General features: G+C 37.3%; 1 protein-coding gene and 1 long non-coding RNA gene across 2 annotated transcripts; one reads left to right on the top strand and one right to left on the bottom strand.

Moving 5' to 3' along the window:
• Positions 1–13216: 13216 nt before the first annotated feature.
• On the bottom strand, positions 13217–19668 carry LOC129808916 (uncharacterized). Its single transcript, XM_055858823.1, has 2 exons — positions 19254–19668; positions 13217–19132 (listed from the first exon to the last, which is right to left on the bottom strand). Exons 1-2 carry the CDS (start codon positions 19666–19668, stop codon positions 15759–15761), a joined length of 3789 nt encoding a protein of 1262 aa, XP_055714798.1. The 3' UTR covers positions 13217–15758.
• An 880-nt stretch (positions 19669–20548) lies between these two features.
• On the top strand, positions 20549–21036 carry LOC129808917 (uncharacterized). The gene is made up of 2 exons (XR_008752477.1): positions 20549–20605; positions 20679–21036. It is a non-coding gene; the product is annotated as an uncharacterized LOC129808917 (long non-coding RNA).
• The last annotated feature ends 294 nt before the right edge of the window (positions 21037–21330 follow it).

Genomic DNA, 21330 nt, shown 5'->3' with positions numbered 1-21330 from the left:
CCCACTTGACTTGGATTTTTTTACAAGTTTTTTTGCGTTTGTTTAAGTTGTTATATCAGGGCTAAATCGATAAAGGTTTATTGAGTTGTATTAACCGCTTAAAATCCCGAAAATACCGAATTGGTTGATAAAGGTATCATAACTACTCCCGCAGTTGCTTTCGCACTTGCTAGTGGTAAAAGAACCAAACGCAATAAAAATTTGTAAAAAAAATCCAAGTCAAGTGGGAAAATAACGTTAAAAAATGAGTGTAATGTGTAAATTTTAATGCAAAAGTTAAATATGACGTCATCGGATTCTGAGAAGGGGTTTGGGGGGGGGGGGGGGGTATAGAGGTATGGGAGGGGGTGGGTGCCCAGTACAATTGGTGTATGTGCATTTTGTCCGAGATGCAATGCGACCTCCTCAGGTCGGGCCCAAATTTTGGATCTACACGTTTTTGACACTCATAAATCAAGAATATGTGCGCTAAAAAACGATTTTCGTCGATTCTACAGGAGAGGTTTGAAACATGTCCATGCAAAAGGAAAATCTCCAATTTCATTTTTTGTTGCAAATGATGCTTTTCCAGGAAATCATTCCGGAATTTAGTATTTTTATTAAAAAATTCCTAATTGCACGTGTGCAGAGGATCATATTTCAACTGGGAATGGATTTTTTCCAAGAAAAGTTGCGATCGTGTAAGTGTATTTTACTAGGGCCATCAAGTCTTGTTCGAAACATGTCCTAGTGCATACAAAGAGGGAAAATCTCAAATTTCATCTTTTTATCACGTATGGTGTTTTTCCAGTAAAATATCGTACAATTTTGAAACTTTTATGAGACATTTTTCATTGCACGTGTGAAAAATAATATTTAAATTTCGCAATATTGGATAATTTTTTAAGTGATGCATAACTTGAACTGGATATTTCAACCAAGTGTGTAAAATTGTTGTTATTCTATAATCGACAGTCAAACCAATAAGTTTGTTTTACGAAAGATAGGCCCAACCTAATTCACGGAGAATACATATTTCGGATACACAATAACATGGTGAGTTCCATATTTTTGAATAAAGAAATTCATAAAAATTATATTTGACGAAACTGTTTTGCAGTTTTTGATAAATCATAATCCTACGAAAGAAGAAGCTGAGAAAATTTTGGAAAGATTTACACGAAAAAGATCACATTCTGATGACCTGCCATCTTGGATAGAAGAAATTTTAAATAAAATGGAACGTGACATAGCTTCTGAGAAGTTACACAAAATTCAAAGGAGTGAGGTAGAGGAGTCTAACAAAGAAGTTGAAGATCAACTCATGTGTAAAAGAAAAGATAAGCTCACAGAAACATACGTTGAAAAACAGGAGAAAAATCTTTACCTTGCAGAATATGTGACTGATTCAGAAGGAGATCAAGTACCTGCGGAAGATTTTTTATCTGATTTTGAGGAACAAACGTTATATTATTCTAGGAAACCTGCTTCAGATCATGTATATTCATCTGAAAATTCTAGTAGTGATGTATAATTTTCTATATCATTTGCAATAAAAAGTTAAAAGTATAAATTTAGAGCGTTTTTAACCCAAAAATCCCTCTCCCCTTTCTTTCTTTCATTGAAAATTGTTCATTACAAACATTTTTCACAATTATTTAACATGGTGTATCTTAAAAAATCAATCAGAAGAAATCTACATCGCCATGAGTACGTACAGCTTGAGACAGTTAGCCGAAGCTTTGGCAAAAGATAAATCAGAGTCTGATTTGGTGCACCTCATTTTGCATAAAAAGTCAATTGCCCAAATGATCGAACTGATTCATGAAAACAACAATGAGATTTTACGTCGCGGTGTAGTGGAAAAAATTTCAAGAAAAATGAAAAATGGAAAAAGCATGACTATTTTGGAGAAAAAACAATTGATGGTACAATTCTTTAACACTAATGATGAAAATACAATTGATAATTTGTTCGAGATATTCTTTGGCGATCAAATTTTGGATTGTGATAATGTAGAAGCAGAATACGATATTGTACAGCAATCACATAAAATCTGCAAAATATGCTACAACAATGAATACGATACCGCTTTCCTACCTTGTGGACACGTTGCTGCTTGTCAAGGATGTGCTTCAAAAACAAGACATTGCCCTATATGCCGAGAGCCATACGTTGAGACTACAAGAATATATTTCTCGTGAAGAAAACAAAAATGAAGTCAAGATTTTTTTGTGTAATGAAAAACTACAACCGACTAAGTTATAAATAAAATTGATTGTAAAACAATGAAATGAGTTTTCTTTCGCATCTGATCAAAGTATCATTATTTTTTTTTGTTTTTATGTTGCCATCAACATGAGGAATCATGTGAATTGTTTAAAAGTAGTTGCATGCAATCGAGTAGATTTTGTCAAAGAAGTTCGATACAATCATTTTTGATTGTGCTATAAAATGTAATTAAAACAATCCTGCTAATGCTGCAAAGAAAAAATCAGATTACGTTGAGAAAAAATGACAGACGCCACTTTGAAGATTTTTTTTCACGTGAAGAAAATATTTTGATGCAGAAAAAATGCAAGATGATAAAAAATATGATATCTCTCTGCAGATTTTTTTATGTTGGTAAAATTTTTCAGTGCATTTTCATATTGATTTTTTTCATGATGCATCAATGAAACATGTCGTGTTTTTCTTGATGCATAGATGAAACATTGTGTGATGTTGAAATAATTGATTGTAAAACAATTTCTCTTCACAACAAGACAAAATTCTCACAAATAATTTTATTTCATTGACTTTAATCTTGCTCACATAGCAAATAGGTGTGATTATGAAGGAATCACACCTAATATGTTGAGATGAAAAGGGAATGTTGGTATAGATAAATATTGGCATAATGCATAACCCTGCGTGCAATTGAAGTTTCATTTTTTTCTCCATTCTTCTTATCTTAAGAGGATTCAGATTGCAAATATACAAGATTAAAACAATTTACATTTACGTTTTCTCATCTTTTTATTTGACATCATTTGATTTTTATACACATGTTACATTTTAAGAAATATTTGATTTACTTGCTACAAAAGGAATTTCATGAAACAGGCGAAAATAATTGACTGGTGGATCAAAAGTATTGCTGTTTGAAAAATTAGAATTTTCCAATCTTTGCACACCTAAAGATTTACAAACATTGCTGTATCTCTCAAAATATTCTTGTACATACCACTGTACAGAACTATTGTAAATCAAAGTTGCATTTATAAATTCAGAAAGTAACATTAATTTTTCAAATTCTGCAATATTTAGAGATAAACGATCAATTCCATTATTTTGGCTGAGAATAAGTAGTTCAGAATTTTCCACAGCGCAGTAACTACGAATGTTCACGCAGTTGTCAAGTTGAATATTCAGCAACTCCAGTTTCATGTTGGCATCATCCTTTCCAGCATCCTCTCCCAATAATTTCCTTAAAGTTTGTTCATTGGCACAGAACGTTGTCCATGTATTTTGGGTGAATTCTACAGCGTCAATTCCATCCCAGTAGCTTACGGCACATATTTTAGCAACTGGTGAAAAATTCTCTGGAGAAAACCCGATCGTGATAAACAATGTACATGTTCGATTTAGAAAATAGGTGTATGCATTCAGTAGTTCAGGAGTTGTATTTTGTTGTCGATTTCTTGCATATTGTTCCTCATCCTTTCGAAGTTCCTCAGCAGGATCAGGATTATATTTGTTGAAGTGCTGCTTTGCCTTCATTACATTTGGAACTTGATGTGATCTTTCTTTTGTCTCCATATTTTCAGATAAGTTATTTTGTGATTTATCACTTTTCACTAAGAAAATGTCTTCCACTCATCAATAAATCAGGGATACAAATGAGACTTTTTTCCAATGTTCAAATTCCTATAAAATATTTTAGGATCTTTTGATCGTACTGACGAAATTTCCCGAGAAAATTATGCAAACGTATGCAAAATGTTTGTTTCATACACGATGAAACATGTTTGGACATGTCATGTCATGTTCATATCTCAGAATAAAGTCTAGAGGTAGGATGCGAGGGGCAAATAGAACATTTTTCTAAATAACAAGTGAAGTTACTTTTTTTTAAATTGTTTTTCAATATAATAAATAAAATTTTGTTAAGATTTATTCAGGGGAGGATGAAGCTTTACGGTCAAGAACTAAAATTAATAGTATTCAGTGATGAAGTGCTAGTGAGTGCAAAGCTAAATTTCTTTTATCAGTGTAAGAACGCAAATGTTTGACTTTATTTTAGTGAGTATCGCTTGAATTTTATTTTTTATGCCTATTCTACTGAGAGTCATCTTAAAAAAATTGATCTTCTACTAAAGAAAGAGGATTTCATCTTCGATTTTGTGATATGTGCCACAGAAATAGACATAAATTTGATAATGAGTCATCAATGAAAAATGCATAAGTTAATTCAGCATCCCAGGTACCGAATTATAGAAGTGTATACAACATTTCATTCATAAAAATCAATTTTATATGAAAAGTCGGTTCCTATTTTATTTCACTCTGCTGCCATTTCTCCACATAATCAAATTCTTAGGTAAATATTGTACATATATTTAAAGATATTTTTCATTTTGCTAAATTATAATAAGAGAAAACACAAATCAATAATTCACTTTGAATAATTTTGTTCTGTAATGTTGTAAAAATTCTCTAATGTCAGAGAAAAAGAACATTGTAATACAAAGTTATGAGAAATCTAACACTTTTTCCATATTTTCCCACTTGCGATCAAGAGAGTTAAATGATTCATACACAAGACAAGAAATTTTGCCCTCATTGACATTTTTTTCATTCATCTTTTAATTCTTTTATTTGATGCATGATACAAGAGATCATTTTCGAATAATCCCACAATTGTATAGATATGCATAGCAACATCTTTGATCATCAGTTTGTTTATTTGAAAATTGGGGATCTTAAACCCAGATTCTTGAAATTTCATTGCAGTCATCATCTGATATAAGCAGAAATTCAATAAATTTTCACGAAATTTATCACTTCTTATCTGAAATAACTGAATGAAAAATATTTTTTAGACAAATTGCATAAAGATCGTTTGATCGTATCATCAAGAGATGTGAATGATGTCAGATATAATCAAGTAAGTGCAAAAGTATGATATTTTTCGGTAATTTATGTTACAATTTAAATAAAAAAGACAAATATTGCAAACAATATTGAAATACGCAAGCTCAAAAGTTGCATGCTTTGAAAAAAACTGTTTACATGCAAATCTCAACTCAATGACGTTTCAATATCTATTGATCAATATCCAATGAAAATGGTTTAAATTGCATGACGGCATCAACATCATGCTGTTCAATAACCAATGAAAATTATTGATAGTTCTTATCGCCAGTAAAATTAGTGAATATTGCGAAATTCCGCTCAATTTTACAATTATATTGCGCACTGCAAGACATTTTTCCATGTTGCTTCATTCCTCTGAAGGAATCAAATTGTCGCGCAAAGACTCATATAAATAGTCTCTCCCATATGGTCTCGAGCGCGCGAAAAGGTCTCAAATTGCATTTGCATTTTTCCACACTTGGACAGTGCATAAGCCAGAGACTAGAGAGAATCCCGCTTACTGCATAGGAAAGACTTCTGGCAAACCTTCTATCATGGCATGAGTGGCATAATGGATAAGGTGCTGGACTCGCAACCGAGAGGTCTGGTGATCAATTCCCATGGACGGCAGATCTTTTCACATACATTTGTATAGGGGAAAAAAAATACATGAGAAAAAGTCCACCAAAGTAATTTCCGTTAATTCAAAATGACCATCAAAAAGCGCGCAATATCAAAAAGTTTTAAAGTTCTAAAAAGTTCAAGATGGCCGTCTCAAAGCTCACAAAAAGTTCAATATGGACTCTGAAACGATTTACATTCAAACTCTAAAACTCCGTGACGTCACTAACAGCATTCTGCTCCATAACATCATAGTGCTCAATCACATCATAGTGCTCAATCACATCATCGTGCTCAATCACATCATCGTGCTCAATCACATCATTGTGCTCCATATTCACTTAAAATTTAAGTTAAAAATCAAAAATGTGAGGAGCGGGGAGGGGGGGAGCGGGGGCGGGGGGGAGCAGCGGATTGGCCTGATGGTAGCACATCGACCAGAGCCCCCACCCTCTGTGACGTCGCCAACATCATCGTGCGCAATCATGACGTCAGCCACATCATTCTGCGCGCACGCCCATTTGAATCAGCGACTATGCTATTTACATCACTCTGCGCAATCCTTACTACTGTTATAAATTTTGGGACACTTGTGACACAGCAATAGATGCACTTAGAATCTGTTCTAAAGGCCCCCAGAATAAATTGTTTGATTCATCAATTGTTGCGAGCGCAACATATTTAAATTTAAAACTGTGGAGTGTGTTGCCCTGCTGAGGCGACGAGGGCGCTAGCGACGAGGAGAGGAGGGAGAAAAATCAGCAGCAGCTGATAAGTAAAAGAGCGCTAATCGGCCTCTTTCACCACTGACCGCCGAGGAGGCAACATCAATCACCTCGCCCATCTCCACCAGCCCAATCCCCAGCAGCAACACCATCATCACCACCAAGCATTGAAGCCACTGAAGCCACCGGGAGCCCCCAAGAACACCAAGCCCAATGCTGAGCTTTCCGGAGTAACCTCTGCCACATCCACCTCTCCCAAATTCCCATCTCAACCTCCGTGGGAGTGTTCTCACCGGAGAACACAGGGGAGTGTGGGACATAGTCCTTGCCCCGAACGTGGGAACTGAAGGAAGGAAGGAACGGAGGGAATAGAAGGGAGGAATAAAATATTTTTCCCAATATTTTGGCGCCCGACGCAAAAGGAAATCGTGAGTAGATTTTCAAGTTTATCCCATGGTTAATTTGCCGGTTCCCCAGAGTTCATTGACCTCTTATCAGTGCATTTTTGGTGATTTTTGCAACTCATTAGGAGTGAATGCGATTGACTTAACGGTGGGGTAATAAAAAATTTGGCGCGTGGAAGAGAATGTTAATTTGTTACTTGTCGTCGTGTAATTTATTCCGTATAATATTCTTTGTGATTTTCCGTTGGAGATTTTTTTTTTCTTTCGTGATTTATATCTCCATTGGGTGTAGTTTTCTGGATTTTTCATCCATTTTCTCTGGAATAGGAGTGTATTAGGATATTTTTCTTTCTTTTTTTCCCTTTTTGGGAGATTTTTTTTTTTTTCTTTTTTCGGCTATTTTTACCCCCTTTTGGGGAGTTCTCTGTTAGAAATGGAGGATTTCAATCCAAAATTTCTCTCAGAAGAACAACTGGATTGGGAATTACAGGCCAGGGGAATTAAATGGCCAGCTTCATTAGAAGAAGCCCGCGATCTTTTAAAGGTTGCTATTGCTGGCGGAAACCCTTTATTTCCCGTTGAAGGCGATGCTAAAAAAATTAGGGATGACACCTTACAAGTTATTAAAAAATTTAGAGAGCAAGTAGGGAATATCGAGGTCCTTTTTTCGAAGCAAGCTGAGATTTTCACAATGTTTCAGCACATCGAAAATAAATTAAAATTCACATCAGACCCTCGAGATCCCAAAAATGCCCTTTATGGTCCTGCTCTTGCTGAACTTGCAAATTTTAGGCAACAGTTCAGGGAACAGTTGAAGAATTATGCTGTCTCGGGAAAAGTGGGGGGTGCTATTCCTCGTCCTGCTTCACCTGTCCAAAAGACTAAACGTCTTAAAAGCCCAAAAAAGTCCCTATTTTCGGACTGTTATGTCCAGGAGAAGAAGAAGGTACCATTTGAGAAGCCCACATCTAAACTTTCTGCCTCCAGTGAGTCCTTTGTCCCAGAATTTCTTAAGCACCCATATCTGAGCCTTTCGCAAGACCGTAGGGATACTTTCGACATCCCAAATATTGGATCCACGGTGTCTCAGCCTCAAGATAGGCCCCAATCCCAATTTGTTACGGTTGAGCAATTTAATGTTCAGAATGCTCAAATAAAAGGTCTTGAGAATATCCTGAAAAGTATTCAGGATTCGATGGAGCAATTGAGACTCTCATGTGCTGGTAGAAGATCTCGATCCTCCAGCAGATCCAGTTCTGTCCATTCTGGGGAATTTAGGGATTCTCAACCCCAAAATTTGTCACGCCACTACCCGTTTCCTACACCAGCTCCACGTAGATTAAAACCCCTGCAGTTAAAGGACTGGGGAATTAGGTTCTCTGGTGACCGCAAGGGGAAAAAGGCCAAAATCTTCTTGCGGGATGTTGAGAGAATGGCCATGATCCAGGGCGTTTCTCTGCAGGAGGTGGTTTGGTCTATAAGACTCTTACTTTCCGATGGGGCTGAAACGTGGTATGATTCCTTTTCGGAATATCTTTTAAGTTGTACGTGGGAGGAGTTCCGCGAGAAATTTCTAAGTGCTTTTTGCAATCTTGAGAGCGATTTCGCTATTAGGAAGAAAATTGAGGATCGAAAGCAGGGGGTGGGGGAGAATGCAGAAGTCTTTCTTGCATCCATGTTAGCTCTCTTCGAGGAGCTGGATGAAGAAATTTCGGAAGTCGAGAAAGTTCGTCTCATCCGTAGAAATCTCCATTACTCTCTGTCTAATGCTCTTCTTCTATATGAAATCCCAACATTAGCGGAGCTATCCCAAAAATTAAAACTTATTGAGAGGAACCGCTCCTATGCTTTTCTCGATCGTCCCAGAAATGTGCGATTTAATGAGATAGGGAGTTTTCAGGAATCATCCACAAATAATTCAGAGTCCCTGGCCAGGACTTCTGATCAAAGGGGGCGAAGTGGGGGGAACAATTCCTCATCCTGGGGCAATTCCAGGCAATCTGGAAGGGGTGGGGGGAGAAATTCCTCTTCACGTGATAATGGGCGGAATGGGGGGCGAAACACCAATTCTTCCTCAATTCAGAGACAGGGTGGGGGGAGTAACTCATCCAATGGTGCTGAGGGTACTTCTCAATCTTCTAATTCCAATCCTAATTCCAATCTCAATTCCAATTCCAACCCCAATTCACAATCCAGAAAAAATTCTTGTATACATTGTAAGAGCAATTCCCATAATGTTAGAAGTTGCCCAACAAGACCCAAATACCTTTGTTTCAAGTGTGGTAAGATCGGCACTATTTATGGACTTTGTCCAGTTTGTAACCCTCAACAGGGGGAACCCAATGCGACCCAGTAGTAGACAGAGAGTCTGAGGTCGCGGAATCTCCAAAAAACCTCTCTATGGATGATTCCAATGACCAAGATCTCATTTCTTTTGTTGATACCATTAATGTAAATTCAAATACAGTGGGAGATTTAATACAATTTGAGTCAGACAATGAGTCCTTAATTTCTGATGATTCTGTCCCTCCCTCAGAGGTAGAATCCTTTATTATATACCCTAACGGGGAAAATCGTCCCTATATTAAAGTTAAAATTTTTGACATTGAGGAGGCTATGGCTTTATTGGACAGTGGAGCGTCTCAGAGTATATTAGGATGTGGTTGCATGAACTTAGTAAAAATTCTAAAATTAGTCCCAAGAACTTCGAATATCGTTGTGCGTGTAGCCGATGGTTCAACTTATTTATCCACCAAAGTAGTCGATTTAATGATAACTTTCAATGGTAGAACAGAATTGATTCCCACCCTATTAGTCCCTGAAATTTCCATACCCTTTACTTTGGGGATGGATTTTTTGGCATGCCTTTGGCATACAACCAGTTTTGTTGAATGCACTTTCAACAGTCCCTGATTCCCAGGATAATCAAATTCTGCTCTCCCAGTCAGAACGACTGGAGTTAGAAAAATCCATCAAAAACTTTTTAATCACTACTGAGGACTTTTTCGGTTGCACGGATATTTTAAAGCACACGATAGATACTGGTGACAACCCTCCCGTAAGGAAACCATCTTATCCTGTCCCATATCATCTTCTTCCCGCAGTGGATATTGAAATTCAGAGACTGGTTAGGATGGGGGTACTTCGGGAAGTTTCTTTTTCTCCATGGAACTCACCTCCTAATATTCAAATGAAGAAATCGGGCAAAATTAGAATTTGCATTGATGCTCGAGGTTTAAATAAAGTAACAATAAGAGATGCTTATGCTATTCCAAATCTTGAAAGCATTATTAATCGTATAGAAAGCTCCAAATATCTATCATCCATTGATCTGAGTGACGCATTCTTGCAAATTCCGCTCGATGAAGAATCTCAGATCAAAACTAGTTTTCGCTATCCCAGGACGAAAGATGTACTGCTACAGAAGAATGCCTTTTGGCTTAGTAAATAGTCCTATGACGATGGCGAGACTGATGGATATAGTTATTGGATGCGACTTAGAGCCCAATGTCTTTTGTTTTCTGGACGATATCATTGTTTCTCACTCAGGATTTTGAATCCCATTTGAAAATTTTAAATGAGGTCGCTGGTCGTTTGAAAAAAGCCAATCTTTCCATCAACCTGGAGAAGTCTAAATTCTGTATGTCAGAGTTTAGACTATCTGGGGGTACACTTTAAGCACTCAGGGTCTAAGTACAAAACGATGGTAAAGTCCAAGCCATCTGCAATATTCCTGTCCCTAAAAACACCCAAGGCATTACGTCAGTTTCTCGGTATGGCAGGATGGTTCAGGCGTTTTCATCCCAAATTTTTGCGAGTATTTCGGCTCCTTTAACCGACCTTTTTAAAAGGTAATCCTTTAAGGATTGAATGGTCTCCGGAGGCCGACCGTGGCTTTTCGGAATTGAAGCAGCTCCTTGTATCTGCCCCCTATTTTTAAAACTTCCCGACTATTCTCAACCCTTCATAGTGCGTGCTGACGCTAGTGATGTTTGGGGCGGGGGGGAGTCCTTGTTCAGGGAGTAGGTAATGAGGAAGGAGTTATTTGCTATATTTCGCGAAAGTTTCACGGGCGGCTGAGCAGAAGTACTCTACTACGGAAAAAGAAGCCTTGGCTTGTCTATATTTTGTCTTCGAAGGTTTTTCGCAATTCTTGCTTCATACCAAGTTCACTTTGGAGACAGATCATTCTGCACTCCAGTGGATCTTATCCCAGAAGCAAGCCCGTGGGTCGTATAGGAAAGATGGTTGTTGGAATTTCAGCAATTTTGACCTTTGGACATAGTCCACCGTCCCCGGTAAAAGTAAACGTGATAGCTGATTTTCCTTTCACGGAACGTTAATACCATTTCGACCCGGGAAGATAAATGGTATGCGTCTCTATATGACCAAGTCTCGAAATCCCCGAGCAGCCTTCCGGAGTATAAATTAGAAGACGGCCAGCTTTACAAGTATATCCGCTATAAAAAACTCCTTTAGGAACTTATAGTTTTTAGGTGGAGATGCTGTGTCCCCTAAGGGTGAACGTCAGGCCATTTTTGCAGAAATACCATGATGATCCCACTTCGGCACATTTCGGGTTCTTTAAAACCTTCCGCAGAATTACGGAATATTTTTATTGGCCTTGCCTTCGCACAGACGTGCGCAATTATATCCGTAAATGCGAAACTTGTAAGAAATCTAAGGCCCCGAATTATGATTTAACACCTCCGATGGGTAATCATGTAGTTGCATCACGTCCCTGGGAACATCTATCAGCCGATTTTTATCGGACCTTTAGTACCTAGTACTATGGGCCATCGCTTTATCTTGGTCTTGATCGACAAGCTGACCAAGTATGTCCTTTTATATCCTCTTAGAAAATTCTACTGCAAACTCTGTTATCAAAATTTTGTCTCAAAATGTCTTCCCACAGTTCGGAGTCCCTCGTGTCCCTTCTGACCGATAATGGTAGTAGTTTCAAAATCCGCTCAACTTCAGTCCCTTTTTGAGAAATCTCGGTGTTGCCCAATGGTTTTACCTCAGGGTATACCCCCACAAGCCAATCCTACTGAGAGAGCAAATAGGACTATTGTTTACTGCTATCAGGTCGTATATAGGGTCTAAAACACACAAATTGGCCAAAATATTTAGCCGAAATAGGGGATGGCTATGCGATCCTCGGTACACGACACTACACAATTTTTCTCCGTATTATTTAAATTTTGGGCAAAAATATGTTTTCACATGGGGATGAGTATACGCATTCCGATGCTAATACGATTCCATCGATCGAAGAGAGGATAAAGGAGTTAAAATTGGCCAGACAGAAGGCCATGGATAGGTCGAAGAAATGCCATGAGGCGTCTAAAAAGCGATACGATTTACGTAAGAAGCCGGGTAGATTTTCCGTGGGTGGACGTGGTCTACAGGCGATCCTTTGTGTTGTCTGATGCCGATAAAAAGATTCAGGGCGAAATTTTTGTCCATGGGTGAAGAGCAAGGTGTTGTCCCGTTCACGGACAAAACTTACGAGTTGGAAGACCTGAAACACTCATCGCAAGGCAGTATTCCACCGTAAGGACATCAAGCCAGGTTAAGGGATTTTTTGCCAGCAGGACGGATTATTTTTTTTGGCAACAATATCGGCATCGTCCACTGGAACTTTCTTTTGTATCTAACGTAACTTGATTTTTTGTACGGGTGTATGAGCGGGTAAACGTAGAGAGACCATATTTATTAATTTTATTTAATTTCTATTTCTTGTGAACGGAGAAAATTCATAAGTAGGCCATCGTTTCATTATGGATAGACCTAAATTAAAATTATGGTCGTTTCGCCTTTAGGTGTTCATTTTGATCGAGATGATTGATACAGATATAGCCCAGCCCTTATGCTGAAGCGAACTATGTTCGGCTATTTCAATCATCAAACTGTTTATCCCCTTTTAAGACACATTGCTAGCAGTGTCCCCTTGGGAATTTAAAGTGAGTAGCACTTCTTGCTGTTACTAGTATTTTTGATTCGGTATTTTCGTCAAGACGACAAAAACCAATCAATTTTTTATTGGCCAACACTTTAATTATTTTTTCTCCTTCGTCAGTTTTTGACGTCCACATATAATTTCGGACACCTTAATTCGATTATCTATTTTATTTTACTTTTTTTTTTTTCGATTGGGATGCACTGAATTCGGTCGCGATTTTGTTTCCCATTTCTCTGCAGTTTAGAGGCAGCCACATTTTTTCTGATCGGGATGTAGTTTTCTCGAGTAAAATTTTTATCATGTTCAATATTCGAGGCAATAGGGCAGTGGTCCGGTGGAAAAAGGGGGTTTTTCTCTTTGCCCTTCAGGATTTTCAGTAGTAAGGATTGCGCAGAGTGATGTAAATAGCATAGTCGCTGATTCAAATGGGCGTGCGCGCAGAATGATGTGGCTGACGTCATGATTGCGCACGATGATGTTGGCGACGTCACAGAGGGTGGGGTGGGGGCTCTGGTCGATGTGCTACCATCAGGCCAATCCGCTGCCCCCCCCCCCCGCCCCCGCTCCCCCCTCCCCGCTCCTCACATTTTTGATTTTTAACTTAAATTTTAAGTGAATATGGAGCACAATGATGTGATTGAGCACGATGATGTGATTGAGCACGATGATGTGATTGAGCACTATGATGTGATTGAGCACTATGATGTTATGGAGCAGAATGCTGTTAGTGACGTCACGGAGTTTTAGAGTTTGAATGTAAATAGTTTCAGAGTCCATATTGAACTTTTTGTGAGCTTTGAGACGGCCATCTTGAACTTTTTAGAACTTTAAAACTTTTTGATATTACGCTTTTTGATGGACATTTTGAATATTTTAAATTAACGGAAATTACTTTGGTGGACTCTTTCTCATGTAATTTTTTTCTGCTTATATAAATTATATGAGAAAAGATCTGCCATCCATGGGAATTGATCACGCGGCCTCTCGGTTGCGAGTCCAATACCTTATCCATTATACCACTCCTGGCATGATAGAAGATTTGTCAGAGGTCTTTCCTATGCAGTGAGTGAAATTTTAGGTGAGATTCTTCATAATCTTTTTCCTCCGCAGTGTCCAAGTGTGGAAAAATGCAATGCAATATGAGACCTTTCCGCGCGCTCGCTATGGGCAGGTGTGTGGCTATCGCTCAGCGCGAGAATTTGATTCCTTCAGACGGAGGAAACAGCACTGAAAAAATGTCTTGTGTGTGCAATTTAATTGATGAGTGCAATTTCACTATATTTTGAAAATCTTATTTGACGAATTTCACAATGAGTATAAATAGGTGCTATTGTTGGCAAAATAAATTATTTAACCATGAACACCCTTCAAATTAAGGCTAAATTGCTTAATAACAGACATACAAGAAATATTTTTGGTGGAGTTTACCCTATAGACAAACTTCCCAAATATAATGTCAAATTTCCTTCTATAATAATCGTCAACACGGCCCCTTCGCATCATCCCGGTAAACATTGGATTGCGATTTATTTACCTACAGATAATAATCCAGTTGAAATTTTTGATTCATATGGCCGTTTTCTGAGAAATAAATATTTAGCAAGATTTATTAGACAACATGTCCCGCATAAAATAATTATTTACAATAAGAAACAACTTCAGGGTGCTTTTTCTTCAGTGTGTGGACAATATTGTTGTATGTATGCGTATTTTCGATCAAAAGGAAAGTCTATGTCCGAATTTCTCCGAATATTCGGCACAAATACATATGCAAATGATCGGAAAATACTAAAACTCTTCAGAAACGTATATCAATAAAATCAAATAAGGACTTTTGTCAGTTTGTCATTAGAATTCGAAGAGTAAAGTAATGGGTAATACACAGTCTAAAATGGGAAAGATTGTGGAGAATAAAAAGAATAAAAAAGTTACTAAAATACAAAGTGCAAAAGCGATCCCACCAAAACAATCTCAAAATAAAAGATCTGAACATGTAGAAGAAGGTACTTCAGGTCATAATTCAGCTGCAGACCCAATTTCCATGGACATTGGACCATTTATGGAAAAGGAACCCAAATTACTGTCTGATATGACTATTCTAAATGGATACACATACTTTCTAAACGACTTAAATACTACTTTTGTCACTGTTGGATTCTGGACACATGAATTTACACCGATAGTGAAAATTTCTGCAACAAACTACTGGCTTGGATCTGACACTGTTTACTTCACCCAAAAGTCATGGAATATGCTGTGTTCGAGTGAGGCGAATATCAGAGATATCCTGAAGAATGGAGAAACAGACCTAATGCATGCTGGATATATTAACTCAAGATTTGAAAATTTGGAATTTAATTTTATTCAAGTTGAAAATATGAAGCCAATAATGTTGTCTCAAAATGGAAATACAATTCTCTTAAACGAAAAAGAATTTGATTGTCTTATGAACTTAAAATATTTCATAAATGTTACCTTGATTTATAACCATTCTATTCAAAATTATATTCAACAGTATTTTGAGAATTATATACAAACATGTAAAATAGCAGGAGTAAATAAACTTGAAGCTACTTCATTTACACCTCCTGTAGAAAATCGTTCACCGATAAATTACTTCAGATTATTTACCGAAATAAGTTTTTATGTTGATAAAATAAATTCATCCTCAAAATTAGATAAGGAAAACTTGTAATTTTATAATTTTAAAATAAAGAAAATTATTCTCAAATTATTTGCTGTCTTTTCCTCACTTCTTCAACTTCTCAAAATGGAAAAACACCAACGTTGCAATTCAGTGGAAATTAAAAGATATTTATTTTCTATATAAATCATTTATTAGACAAAAAAGTTTATAACATATTCTACATATATATACAAAAATTATTTAATGAAAGATAATCTATTTACAAAATAATAAAAGTAAATCTTATTAAAAATCAAAACCTAATATCCGAATGGTAAAGTGTAATTATTCTCGATGCAACGTCTTTTTATGAAAGTAAATTGGGTTGTTTTTGAAGAGGGTCCAGATACAATTTTAAAATGTTTTTGACGCTGAATTTTGTTTGGGTAAGTTACTTTAATTTCTTTATCGTCGCAGAGGACCAAGGATTTTAAACTATCAAAATTTATATCTTTTGCTACTTCCCTGTTTTGTGATATGCCCTTGCACACTACTTTATAAGAGTAAGAGTTTGTAGACGGGGAGTAAATTTTCAAGCCATAGACTTTTGGCCCTGTGCTTACGAATTCTTCGATGAAGGCTCCCTCACCGAAATCAGCCAATTCATCAGTTAATTCCCCCAAAAATTTACCAGTGGAAAGAGGATTCTCTTCCCCTGCAGGGACTACGTAGATGACTGAATCCGTGTCACAATAAAAAATATTATGTCCTATCTTTGATAAGATGGAATACAACTTGATCCTTGCATTGGTTGTGGTGCAGATTCCGACACCCATATTTACATATTTCGATGGAGGCTCAGAATCATGAATGTGCTTCCATGAAACAATAAATTGGTTGTCGCTTGCGGGGTAGAATTGTACAATTTTAATTGCTTCTGATGAAAGAAGTGCATTCAATTCCTCAGGAGAATTACAAATTGTAGTTTTCGTGAAATTCTCCCGCATTATGAATCTGCCCCACAAACTGTTCAACATAATTTTTGCAAGAGAACGCATGCCTTTGTTAACGCGTATGTTGTCTTTATCAAGCTGTATCCCCTCATTTTCAAAGAATTCGCTGATATAATTATCTTTATCGGATTCGGATTCAACTCCCGAGGGCCATCCACTAGCTTCCTGTTTAATTTTGAGAAAATTATCGACGTAATCGGCAAAAAGACCACGTTCACCCGTCTCACGATTATATTGCGAAGTTCTGTATGACCAGACTTCAAAGCATTTGGTGATCACGTAGCCATGATCAACAGCGAGACGGACTTCATCAATGGACCATATTCCTGTGAGGGATCTCTCATCGTCTGAATGGAGACATCGATCAGTATTGAGTTCTTCCGCACATTTACGACAGAGAGGGAAGAAGAGTCGGTTATTGCACCTGAAGGGAAGACAGGGGATGTATAAGCCTTTTGGTGGGAGAATGGTGCATTTCACCACACCATCATGCCTTAATACTTCCTCCTGACTTGGAATATCTTTGATAATTTTTGGGTGCCCGACGAAATACTTCGAATATTTATTCGCCCACGGGTAGAGTGACGTAAAGTCGTAATAATAAATTTTATCCCCGGGGCGACATTTGTAATATGTGCGGAAAACCTCAGTTCGGCCCCCGTAAACCGCTGATCGTAAATCAAATCCGGAATCAACAACTTCAGGATGATTGTTCAGTCTCTCCGCAAGCACAGGGTCTGATTCTAACATCCGACGGAATTCACACTCCCAAATTGAAACAAGATTATACCCCAATTGTCGAATGTGATCCAATCGTTTCAGAGTAGCCTCATAACGACTCTGCATGTTATCATTGGGTCTCTTCGAGAATGCATGTCCTCTATTTAGAAAACATGTATGTCCATGGAAGAAACAACCCTCAAAACTATACACAGTGTTAGAGGCCTCATCATATCCATCTGCAATATATCGAGAACCGCGCAGTTTTACCTCATATTTTATGTTAGGATTGGAAGTTTCTTTCATATGCACGAGCCATTTCAAAGAAATTTTGCTCTGCATTTGAAGGAAATTGGAATTGTAGTTGTTTTTCGGAGTAATGGCAAGGGTGTTGGGAATAAGGTATTTTTTCCTGTAGGCTTTCATCACAGCGTCAGCTATGGTGATAGCCTGCAAGAAAGGATTTAGGCCTGTGGTTTCGATAAAGGAGAACATGAAATTGAGGCATCCTTTCATAAGAATTTTAACATCCTGGCGACAGTAATGGATGAGCTCTTTACGGTTGTCAAAGGGGAGTTCTTTGACTTGCTCATACCATTCTAGAAACTCGGCATATTGCTGCGAAGACATGGATTCGATTGGGTACATATCAATTGGAGGATAAGGTCCAATATAAGAGCGGTTTCCCGTAATATTAAATTTATACGGATAATATCCCTTATCGCATTCGGGCAGTCCAAAACTCTTTGAGAACTGTGACAGAGGGAAGGGAATAAAGGATAGGGAGTCCAGAAATGTTACTCCCTTAACTTTCGCATACAATATTTTGCAACCTTGTAGAATAGGTTCGATCTTCTCTTCCCTCTGACACAGTTCTTCGAGTATGAACTGCGCATCATAGCCTTTGGCATTGTGAGCGATAGCAACAGTGGGCATAGGCCTAAAGGTAAGTACATAGTCTACAAATTTTTCCACCGCTGACCTGTTGCTATCGCTCTCAAAAACATGTTCCACGGGGGCACAATTAGGGCAATTAGAATCTAAAGAATGACCACACATGTGACATACTGTGTATGATATACAGAGATTCGGAACATGTTTTGAAAATCCATTCCCAATATCTACAAACTCTGACTCAAAATCATAGAAAATTAGCGTATATTCCGTTGAAGGTTTTTTCTTAAATTCTTGCATATAGCAAAAATGTGGAAGTGGGCAAACTTTGAAGCAAATATCACAAGTTCGTGAATTACAATCATGTGGAGTCTTGGGATCAAACATGGTAAAACATTGATCGCACAATTTTCTAGTGTTGCATACCCCCTTATCAATATGGTGTTGAAGACAATTAGTACCCCTGAATGATCGATTACAGGCAATACAGGGGATCATATCCCTGACAGAGGGACATGGTGGGGTATTGGTGCAGTATTTGCACGTCTCAGGACAGATATGGCTCCTATTGTATAAACTGTCGCAAATATCACATTGATAGTTAAAGCCAAAAAATCCCTTGACTGATTTAATACAAAAATAATGTCGTTCTGCTTTATTATAAAATAAATTAATAACTTTTTTATGATTTTCCTGGGTCCTCCGCGATTTATATGCTATGCTTTCAAAATTTCCCGCGTCATCATAAATATTTATTCTAAACTGATTGCCAAATTTTTTGTCAAATCTATTGACAAAATCAAGCCCGTATGAACCCTCTTCACTAACAGGCCCGCCTACATTTTTAATTAATTGAAGAACTTCTTTTTTTAGAACTGTAGGATATCGTTTAAGACGATCTAATTGTTTTTTTCGCTCTTCATTATTATTTATTAAAAGGCACTTACCAACAACAATTGAGGTTGGTAAACAATTAGATGGTCCTGAGATGTCTACAATACTCTTCTGTTTATACTTCCTCATCTCCGACAGATTCATTCTGGTTGGGTTATGGTGTCTTCCTCGTCCTGTGAAATAATTTTATTAAAAACTAAGTTATTTTCTCTCGCATATTACTGTATTGTGTTGGTCACAAATAGGCCAAGAAAATAAACAATATAATTCATTAATAATCAAGTGGATGATTACCTTCCATTTGAGGTAGCAGATAAGCTTTAACGCCTAGAACATCTGCTATATTGAATACTATTGTGCTTTGATACACTTTCTCTAGAGCTGAAAACACAGCGTCTGCTGATAAAGAGGCCAGGGGGCGAAGACCCAAAAATATGGGTTTATTTAGAGAGTTCTCCTCAAGAAATATCTCAAGGATTACTTTGTCTCCCTGATCGCCTTCCTTTTGAATAGTTTCAATAACTTCGTTGAAAGCCTTGTTCAGCCAATCCGTACAGGTGTTCGTAGTAGGACATCTTAGTTGGAAACTGAGCTCAACTTGGACGATGTTAAAGCGTTTGTTGAATGATTTAACTCTCTGAAGAAACTTCACGAATTGCGTCTCTGGGGCAGGAATCTCCATCGGTATTTCGAAATTGTTTCCACTCATTTTTTTTTTCACCAAAACTTAACTTCTTCACTTATAGAGCACGAGATAGTGTAATCACCAAATTTGCAGCGACTGTGACAGAATTGCATTCCGCGATGGGTTTTTATACTCCCATTCATCTATCGCGAAAATGCATTTTCCCACAGAATGGACAAACTTTGTCCAGACAAAAATCTCCAATTTCAATTGCACGTGGGATTAGAATTTCCTATTCCAAGAAAAAAGTCGCGATCGCGAAAATTCAGTGGTGTCTTTAACGCTTAGTCCATGCAGAGGGAAAGTGTCCAATTTCATTCTCCGCAAAATGATGCTTTTTCCAGGAAATTATTTCGCAATTTTGCATTTTCTATTAGACTTTTATTGCACGTGTGCAAAGGATCATATTTCAACTGGGAATGGAATTTCCTATTCCAAGAAAAAGTCGCGATCGCGAAAAATTCAGCAGTGTCTTCGCGATAAGCTTAGTCCATGCAGAGGAAAAGTGTCCAATTTCATTCTTCGCAAAATGATGCTTTTCCAGGAAATTATTTCACAATATTGCATTTTCTATGAGATTTTTTATTGCACGTGTGCAAAGGATCATATTTCAGGTGGGAATGGAATTTTTTCCGAGAAAAGTTGCGATCGCGAAAATGCATTTTGATAGCGTCATCCAGACATGTTCGAAACATGTCCTACTGCAGACAAAGAGGAAAAATCTCAAATTTCATTTTTTATCTGAACTGATGTTTTTCCAAGAATTTATTTCACAATTTTGCATTTTCTTATGATGAAAAATCATATTTCAATTTCCCGTGGGATAATTTTTTAATCGGTGCACTTCTTGCCAGTATATAATGCAATCGAACGTTTGAAAATTTTAATTATTCTACATTCAGCAATCAGAGTGTCAACATTTACGTTTACTGTCATCTACTTGAAAATCTCATCGAAAATGGTAAGATTTTATTAATTTGATTTATTTGAAGATGATCAAAACTTATGTTTCTCTTTATATTTTTTTTTTACAGGATCTTCAGAAAATGTTCGATCAAGCTAGGAAGGAGGTTAAAATGCAGAAGGCAATTACTGCAAGCAGCCTGACCGAAGGAAGATATTATCATATCCATGCAATAAGGATGGTGAACACAAAGTTTGGGAAAACCTACATTGCAGAGTTGGAGAAAAATATCAGTATTTGGCTCCCGAAATCATGGACAAAGCGGATGAACGGAGATGAACTGATAAAAATTTCAGCAGACGATATGTGGGAGCTGGCCTACCATGGCAAAGATGCAGGAGGAAATTTCGTTAATTTGGATGTAAGAAAGAAGAGTAATTGATTTAATCTTTTTGTGGTTTGACAAATAAAAGATTTTGTAAAATGTACTCAATTTCTTTTCTTGGGAATCTTCTATGGGGTTGTTTTTCCCTTTTTTTGGTCGCATTTTCCGTTTTCACTTTCAAATTTCTTCAAAGATCATGATGGGAAAAGTATAAATACTTCAGCCTCTATCCGAACTTTCATCATTTGAATATACTCTTGAAAAGAAGATGTTTAAATTTCGATTGCCTTTCTCGATAATTCTGGCTGGCCCATCGGGGTGTGGGAAAACAACTTTTGCTCTCGATCTCTTGAGAAACTTGAGAGAGTATACTGATACGGACTTTGAGAACATTTAT

The sequence above is a fragment of the Phlebotomus papatasi genome, unplaced genomic scaffold (assembly GCF_024763615.1).
Source record: "Phlebotomus papatasi isolate M1 unplaced genomic scaffold, Ppap_2.1 HiC_scaffold_196, whole genome shotgun sequence".
Lineage (NCBI taxonomy): Eukaryota > Metazoa > Arthropoda > Insecta > Diptera > Psychodidae > Phlebotomus > Phlebotomus papatasi.
This window is presented reverse-complemented; position numbering and strand designations above follow the sequence as displayed.